The following is a 9,137-nucleotide window of genomic DNA, read 5'->3' as shown; positions in this document are numbered from 1 at the left end:
AAATAGGGAAAAAAAAGGGAAAAAAAAAGGGAAAAAAAAAGGGAAAAAAAAGGGAAAAAAAAAGGGAAAAAAAAGGGAAAAAAAGGGAAAAAAAGGGAAAAAAAGGGAAAAAAAGGGAAAAAAAAGGGAAAACAAAAGGGAAAAAAAAGGGAAAAAAAAAGGGAAAAAGGGAAAAGTTGTGCTAGAAAATATTTTGAATCTTCTCAATAACTGAGTATGAAAAACTGCTTGGCTCTTTCTACCAAAACTTCCACTAATGATATATAGATTGAAGAATTGTGGAAGCAACAGATATTGTAATAACCCATTTATAGCCAACCACCTGAAGTGCAGCACCACTGATCTTCCATTTATTTAAATAGTTTATCTTCTCCTTGAGCCAAGGCCTATCAGGCCCTGTGACTCCATCCCGTGCGCACCAGAATTCCTTCTCTCTTTCCCACAAGGAAGCCTGACTCCTCTGCTCCTTTCAGTTGTTTTGTCCATGTCGAAGCAAGGCAACATATCTGAAGCAGGACTGATCTGTTAGCACTAATGAAAGTCAAAAACATGAATTAGGAAAAGATGAAGAGCAAGACAAGATGGTAACTACAAGCCCCTGATCTACCATTCTAGAGGCCTTTTTTTTTTTTACTTAAAGCCACACAACTACATTCATACAATTATAAGACAAAACACCATTTCAAAGGTAGAAGGACAACAACAGCAGCTCAGGGGAATGCAGTAAGATGGTGGGACTGACCCTGTAACAATGTAAGATCTGATTACTTATGTGCCCTTCTATGCAGTCACCCCACAGGAGAGATACTAATAGGCTATTTTCAGTTTTGTCAGCATTGTGATTCCCCTCTGGATTTTCTGAAGAAGTCTTAAACCCTGCTTCATTTTTGAGCGGGCACCTGAAAGACACGTCCCCTCTCTCTGTAGGGAGACCAAAAGAGACGTGGTGGAAACACAAACATGCGTCAGATGCCAAACTTAGAGAATTAAAAATTTACTTGTGTATGGCAAACTCTGACTCTTGCATTAGATACACGACAAAATCCTGGAGCGGAGCAGTTCTAGCGTCCTGTGGTATTCTTACTTCTAAGCATTTTCACTCATTCAAAAACAGTAATTCCAGTAAGCAGACTATCCTTCATCTCTAGTAATCTTTCCTCTTGTACATAAATACTTCAGAAGAGGTCCTTTCGAGGTGGTAAGACAGAAGGATTATTTCATGTCAAATACCACATCCAGTTTGGGGCATCAAATTCTGGGCATGATAGCTGAATTAAAAAGTCCAAAGGGCTGCGCAACAGATGATCAGAGGTTGAGATCATAAGGGGAAAAAGCGCCCCCAACGCCGCCAAGCAAAGAGAGTCCATGTTTTATGAAGATTTAAATGTGTAGCCTCGAGGATAAGAAAAGCTAACCATTTCACTCTGAAAGGGCTGAGAGGGGTGAGAGGGCAGTTTCAGACCGAAAGGTATTCCTTCGGCTCTTCCTTTTCTGGCTCGCTGGAACCTCTTCCAGCAGAGGTAAATCAGCAGGAGGGGATTCCTGCCACCCCTTCCGAATGAAACCAGACTTCTGAAGCGCAAGTACCATCGCATCGATTCATGACTTCAGGCATCGTATCAGCCTTAAGCTGCTTACGCTGCGCAACCACGGCCGACGCAGTTCTACCTTCCTCAGCCCAAGAGCACGAGCGGCTGAGGACGGTAAGAACGACGCACAAGCCATGTTGCGCCTTTACTTCCACACTCCGCTTCTTCCCCGCTGCCGGTTCAGCCCTGCAGCAGGTTCTGACGACGGTGCCGCCGGCAAAGGAGATGGGGCGGCCCGGCCCGGCCCGCCCCGCCAGGACGGGACGGGACAGGACAGGACACCACGGGGGGGCGGCGCGGCGGGCCACGAAGCCGTGAGGGGGGCGGGTGCAGCCCCACACAGGCCCGGGGGAGCCGCACCGGGCCCCGTCCTTCCGCTTCCCGGCCGCCGCGGGACTCCTGACGCCGCCCCTTTCCCCGGGCCGCCCCGCTCCCCCCTCGGAGTCCCGCCAGCCCACGGAGCGCTCCGAGCAACCCGGGCCCCACGCCGCGCCGGCCCAGCGGCCCGACCGCTCGCCTCGCACCGGGGGGGCGTCCGGGAGGGCAGGGCGGGGGGACGGCGCCCACCCGGCCCCCGCAGCGGGCGGCCCGCGGCGCCACAGGACGGGGGGGGGGGGAGGCGGCGGCCGGGGCCGGTGGGCGTCAGGCGGGCCCGGAACGCTCCCGCCCCGCGGCTACCTGCACAGGTCGTCCAAGACGCTGCTGGGGATCTCGGCCCGTTTGGTCTCCATGGGGAAACGCGGCTCATCCCGACGCGGCGAAGCCCGAGCCACGGTACAGCGGCGGGGGCGGGACTCCTGGGCGCCCGCCCGGCGGGGAGCGGGGCGGGGCGAAGGGGGAGCGGCAGCTTCCTCCGCCAATCGCCTCGCGCCGGCGGCTGCAGGGTCCTCCCGACTGGCGGCGCGGCCTGACGCGGCCAGCCAATCAGCTGGAGCGCTACCGACGGAAGGGAACCCTCAGGTGATGGCGGGGGCAGCCAATGGGCGCGGCGGCCAGCCTAGGGCGTCATCGCCGCGTGCGCGCGGGGACGGCCGCCCGCCGGAGCGGTGGGGCGCGTCACGTTACGTCACGGCACGTCACAGCGCGTCACCACAGCCGTAGCGCCGCCATCTCGGCCGCCGGCGGTGGCAGGTTACTGCCGGCCTGCGCAGGCCGCGGCCTCCAGCGGTGGCAGGCGGGAGGGCGGGCGCTGTCGCCGCTGAGGCGAGGCGAGCCACGCCACGCCACGCCAGGCCAGGCCGTGCCGCGGCCGCCCCCTGCGCTCGCCCTCCAGCGCCCCGCCGCCCTCGGCCGCGCTGAGCGCGGGTTCCCCTCCGCGGCGCGGCGAGCCCCGCAGTCGGGCGTGAGGGAGTCAGCTTCCTCCGGGTCAGGTTTTGCTTCGCCCTCCCCGCCCGCACGCCAAATTCGCTTCGGGCGGGGGGAGCGCGTTGTAAAATGCACAGGCTTTGGGGAGAAATGCGGAGCCTTCAGCACCGTATTTCCGCTAATTCATTTTCGTTACCACCGAGGCGTTGGGCTGAAGTCATGAAGTTTCGTGCTTTGAGATGTTTAAGCCTCGCACTGTGAGCAGCCACGTACAGAAAACGCTTTTGACGGCAGCGAAGACGAGAGGTCGAGGAAGGTGTGCCGAACAGAACCGGCGGCGGGCTGGCGTTCGTGGAAAATGGCCGCAGCCTTGCATTGCAGTTCGCAGTGAATATTCAAAGCGTTTCTCGCCCTGTCCCCTCGCCGGTGTCCCTGAGCTCCCTCAGACCGCGCCTCCGCGGCAATTTCACTGAGGCTGCCACTGCTGCCGTCCCGTCCTCCTCTGCACTGGAATGCAGGGAGGTACGGGGGGCAGGACTGGTAGAGAAATTCATGTATAAAAGCAGTGAATAGTTTTCTACTTTAGCTGCCAGAACCAGCAAAAACAGCTAGGTCAGTATCAGCAGGGGAGAGAGGATAAGAACGGATGATCGGGAGGCTGATGGGATGGTAGCTGCGCTACCCTGGAGCAGCTGGTTTGTAGTGAATTTGCACAACATAACCTGCTGAAAGCACCAAAAGGAGGATGTCGCATTTTATGCTTCCCTCTGCTGCTCTACCTCTGGCATTTAACCAGGCCTTGTACGGAGCCAGTTCAACGCCCCAGTTAAAATTTCAGTATTTTTAGAAAAAAAAGACTAATAGCAAAGAAAAAAAATTAGAGAAATACAACAAAGAGAAAAACAGTCTAGAGAAATTTTGGCTCTGGCTGTGCTATGAAATTAAGCACTTAATATTAACTCAATGTGCTTACAGACTCATTTGAATAAAGAAAGGTGTTAACAAAGATGCCAGTCTGGTATTACCCTGAAGACACAAAAAGTACGTATATTCACAACTCATTTCTTAACTGTCATGGACAGAAAGTGAGAAATGTATCCTTTGCCTACTTTCCAAAGTTAAAACAAAGAACAAAAGACTCCATGATAGCTCCAGAAGTACAAGGGAAGGGCATTCAACCAGGTGTAGAAGGAGCAGTATTGTGAGAAGACTTTAGAGCACAATCTTAGCAGAAGCAGCACATTTACGTATATTGGTGCCTCTCTTCTGCAAAATCCACGCAGTGGTATTTGACAATGACTTTTGCCCCACTACGTTTATTGCTGTGATATTTGAGATTATGGTTGGCTCACATCAATGTTGACTTACAGAAGTACTTTGGCAGAGGAAGGGAAGTCAAGCACTAACAATACTATTAATACGGCTAGACAGAGGGACAGATGGAAGGGTGTATCTCATTGCTCAGGGTTCCAGGAAGTTCAGTTTCTACCAGAAAGGATAGACATATGAGGTTCTGTACAAGTTACATGATCTGCATCCCTTTCAGGTGTCAGGGTACTCTTCCTGCTAGTGTTTTTCTCTGCTCTGCTACTTTTTTTTTTTTTTTCTCTTTTTGGCCCCGCCCCCCACGGATGTGGTACCAGGAGCTCCTACAACTGTTAAGGAGGGGAAAAAAAAAGTGTTTTAGAACATGGACTTTGACACCTTGTGTCATCTGTGCTACTATTAGCCCATTCATAGTTTCTGAAAAACTGATACAATGAAAAAGTAAATGTGTCAAATGTTACCTAAGTTATGAAACACTCTTGGATAATAAGCTGCTTAACATCGGAGAAATGTACTAACTGAAGAAAATAATGAAAGTTTATAGGCAGTACTCCCAAACCCCCAGGACAGGAGAGTGAGAAGAGATGCATTTGAACATTTCTGCTTGCTCCATTTCTGAGACATTGCTGAAAGATTCTAGGTTAGCCAGAACAGAGATGTAAAAAAAAAATGTTTATAAGTGGGATTTGGAACTGTGAATTGTTGCGGTTTCTTTTTTCCCACTTAGAACCTTGCTGTATGTTTCTAGTTTCTTTGCTAAAATAACATGCACTCCTTTTACCCATTAGCTCATGCAAAGCAAGTTTAGTTAAAGCTGACGCATTCAAGTTATAATATTTCCCCAGAGATAAATCTACATGTAGGCACCTCCGGGGAGCTTGCATGCACAGATCTGTTGAGGGGAAAGCTGGCAATACCTCTTGTCAAGCTGCAGGGGCAATTGGGATAGTAGGAGGGCCAGGCAATAGCATTGAGAATTTTACCTAGTACCTACAACACCTCACAGCTCCAAGCAACCTGCAGAATCACCCAGCAATGTAGTCAAATGGGTTTTTAATCTTTGCTTCTCAGTCAACCTTGGCCATCAGTCAGAAAGGCAACAATAAGATATTTGGAAAATAATGTTTGTTGTCTGTTTGCACCAGGACAAGGAGAGAAGGTAGCAGAAAATAAAGGGCCAGCCCTTTGCACAGTCTGAGTCTCCAAACAGTCTGAGGTGTCTCAGAAGAGGAGCTAGATTGCGCAGGAAAAGCAACAGTTGATGCTGGAGAAAGTTTTGCTTGGAGGAGCTGACCAAAGTGGAGGATAGAATTGCATTGAATAGGAGGACACTCTCAGAAGACAAGAACCAGCCAAACCCAGAGCTCAATAAACATGTGTTTGCAGCTTATATTAATTAGAATACAGACTGAGGCAGAGCCTGGAGAGTCGGTAACGAAGTGAGCTGGTCTGAGGCTTGCCTAGGTCATCAGAAAAAGGCATTAATTCCGCTCAGCCCTTCAATAAATGGTTTCTATACTAAAATCTCCAACAAAGGATAGCTAATGGAGGTAGCGGGGAAGGGGGCTGAAAAGCAATGATTTAATGTCTGTAAGCAATATGAGCTCAGCACCCACAGTTGCTGCAAGCTGGTGTTTTGGGTCAAATTTCCATAAAAACTACAAGGAAACAATACATGCACTACCCCCCTGCTCTGCTCAGTTAGTGTGTTACATGGGAAATGAGGTGAGTGGGAGAGCTCACACAGACCCGTATGTCAGGTGGACAGTGGGTACACTATATAACCAGTACTATAAACCCATGCTGAGAAATATAAATAGTTAAAATATTTTGAAGCAAGGTTTAGGTATAGCAAATCACCCACACAAAGTTAATGAAAATTTAGGCTTATATCCATGTTTGCTTCAGCTCCCTGATTGTTATGGAAAAATAACGACAAAAATCTTCTGAAAATAATCTAGCAGGGTTTATGATTTTTTTGTATTAAATGAGAAGCACCATTGAATGGGCCGCACATGTAGTCATACACAAGAATTTATAGTAATTAATAAGATGAATTCAGCAGAAGATTTGGATGAAGAATGGTAACTAAACCCTGGTGAGGTTCTCTGAACCCTGCAGAGGAGGTAGGAAACCTGTGGAAAAAGAAAAGTCAGTGGTCACATGGTTATTTTATGTATAGAGAGCTGTGGTAGGCCTGCACAGAAAAATCTGCATTAGGCTTTTCCTAACATTACAGTACTTCACTCAAATAATTTTCTGATTTAAGACTTTGCAGGTAATCATTAATTCAATGGCAATAACATGCACATTAGTATACATACAGGACAAGCATGCAGTAAAGCCCAGTGCATGCTACAGGGCATGACTGTGTGGTTTACTTACAGCAACACTGAACTCAAACAGGCTTAACCAGCTGATCCAGGTAACAAGTTTACACATCCTTTGGGCATGATCATCCATGCAATCTCCAAGTTAAACAGATTGTTGGAGGAAGTATGCACCTGTGCTAAAGCCAGAGGCTAACCTTTAACACTGGAGGGATGATAGGCATGGATCACAGCTCAGGGTGAAAAGACATACAGTGTGGAAGACAGATGAAGAAGTCAGTGAGCGCCTCTAGTTCCTAGGCCATTCTGATCCTAAAATCAGACTACATAGCTTAAAACATCAAAGTGGAGAAGCAAAGATACTAACTTAGATTAACAGGAAAATAAAGGTAGACAAAAAAATGAGGGTACAAAAAGGGAAAATGAAGGATGGAGGACAATAGAAAGGAAATAACCCTGTTACGTGCTGTTTTCTTTTAGTTCCTTTCAGAATGCAAGCCTCAGCAGGCAGAATACGGCGCCTGCCAGACTGCATATAGTTCCTCTCCCAGCCCAAGTGTGCCCTGTGGCCTGTGAATTCAGATGTCAGCTCTGGGATTTCACGATGATCTACAGCTAGAGGCAGAGCAGCCTAGAAGAACTGGCTACTACTGTGTGTGCTTTGGTTCTGGTATCTAGGACACCGCTACTTTCAAAACTTGCAAAGTGGGAAGGCACTCATCTCTTGGTCCTGCACAGGATAGTCCTGCTGCATTTTTCTGCTTTTCTTCATCTCCAGCAGAAGCTCCTTGAGCAGGTCACACGATCCTCCTTTAACTTTCCTCTCTAGGCTAGCTCTTTCAGGTTACAGTATTCCTTCCTTGTTCTCAGTTTTAGGCTTTTCTGGGAACAAGAAGGAGCACTGCCCAGTACTGTGTGTTCTCCATATTGTGTTGGAAGAGTGTTTGTATTTTCTAGTACCGTACCCTACCTTTGTTCCTATTTGCCTTTCCAGGTTGTTTCTTCTAACAACCCATTTTTCTCTTGCTCCATAACAATTAAAGCACCATAAACAAAACAGTTACGCACATGACTGCTAAAAGGAATTTACTCAGCACATTGTAGTACATTGAAAACATTTGTCTAGCACAGATCAGCTGGGGGAGATATTAGTGCCACATTTAAAAGTATGTTTTTGAATAAAAGAACAAAAATGTAAACAGAGTTGTTACGAAAACTCAGCTGGAATTCAGTTGCTTTTAACATTTTTATTAGGTTTCCTTTTCTATAACGGTTTTGTGTCTTATCTGCTCTCCTCCTCAGTCCTTCAGTCTTACAGGTATGATGAAAAAAACCAGAATTTTTAGAGGGACCATATTAACTGTGAGGAGAGAGAGCATGGGCGAGAAAATAAAAACCAAAAGACCGGAGTAAGTTTCTGTGGGGCTTCTTGCACTCCTGCAAGACTTGATCCAAGTCTGTAGTCCCTTTTAAGTTTGCAAATTGCTCATTTAGAACTTGGCAGGTCCTGTAATTTCTCCACATCCAAGCATACCCATAAGCAAAATAAGAGTTACACTGATTTCTGCATTCTCTGGTGATGCCTACCTTATATCACTTTTAACCCTTAGGCACATCAGAATAGCAAAGTATTCCTATAAGAATGGGGAATTCCTACACAGCAATGTCTTTATACTTGACAAAAAAAAGGAATCTCAGTGAAGTTGCTAATATTTTTAATATTGCTGTATTTTAAATTCAGGTATAGAATTTTGTTCTGTCTCCATCTGAGAGTTAAATCTCCCGCAGATCTTGTTACAGACCATTTCTTAAGGATATCTGGCACTGCTACTAGCCATTATTAATTTAAAAGCAGCAGCACCCCTTCATGTTATGTAATGCCAGTCCCAACAGTCCCCCACATGCTCTGTAAAAGCCAAGGCACATCAGATGGATATGGCAAACAGAGAAAAGGAAAGGAAGGGGGCTGGAACACATGGCATAGGAGGAGGCTCAGGGATCTGGGATTGTTGTGCTTGCTCTCAGAAGTGAAGGCGAAGTGGGGACATTGGATTGCTACCTTCAGCTATCTGTTTGAAGGTTAGAGAGAACTAGACCCTGACCCTCTTCAGAGGTACAGAGGACTAGGGCAAAGGACAAGATGAGTCACATCTGACATCAAGAGAAATTGCAAACACAAGAAGAAAAATCTTCTCTGTGATTGCAGTTAAGCACAGCAATGGGTTGTCCAAGGAGGCTGCAGAACTTCCATTCATGAAGATTATCAGCCCCCAGTGGTCTGATAAGCTGAGCATCATGCTCTAGCTTTGGCATTACCCCTGCTTTGAGCGGAAGACTGGACTCCATAACCTCCAGAGATCCCATTTAACTGTATTTTATGATTCCATTAAACAAGATGAAACCTTTTATCACAAAAAAGGTTGAAACTGCAGGACAAACATTTTAACTGGGGTTATGGACTAGGTATTATTCTCCCTTTTCTCCTCACCTCTGCATTTAAATAAGACAGCTACTTGAAAGAAGAAAAGGTGTTTCAGCAGTTAAACAAATTTGGTTTAAATTCTTTGCAAGATGCCTTCCCCGAAAA

At 47.3% G+C, this 9,137-nt stretch overlaps 1 protein-coding gene across 3 annotated transcripts in view; it reads right to left on the bottom strand.

Moving 5' to 3' along the window:
* Positions 1-2,368, bottom strand: part of DCP2 (decapping mRNA 2) — a 22,703-nt gene extending 20,335 nt beyond the window's left edge. For all 3 annotated transcript variants that reach the window (XM_075725968.1, XM_075725969.1, XM_075725970.1), the window contains exon 1: positions 2,268-2,368. In XM_075725968.1, the coding sequence (XP_075582083.1) occupies positions 2,268-2,320 (53 nt within the window). In that variant the 5' untranslated portion in view covers positions 2,321-2,368. The remainder of the gene's footprint in view (positions 1-2,267) is intronic.
* Between the last annotated feature and the right edge of the window lie 6,769 nt (positions 2,369-9,137).

The sequence above is a fragment of the Pelecanus crispus genome, chromosome Z, assembly GCF_030463565.1.
Source record: "Pelecanus crispus isolate bPelCri1 chromosome Z, bPelCri1.pri, whole genome shotgun sequence".
In the NCBI taxonomy this organism is placed as follows: Eukaryota; Metazoa; Chordata; class Aves; order Pelecaniformes; family Pelecanidae; genus Pelecanus; species Pelecanus crispus.
Note: the sequence above shows the minus strand (reverse complement) of the source record. Positions and strands in the feature narration are given on the sequence as shown.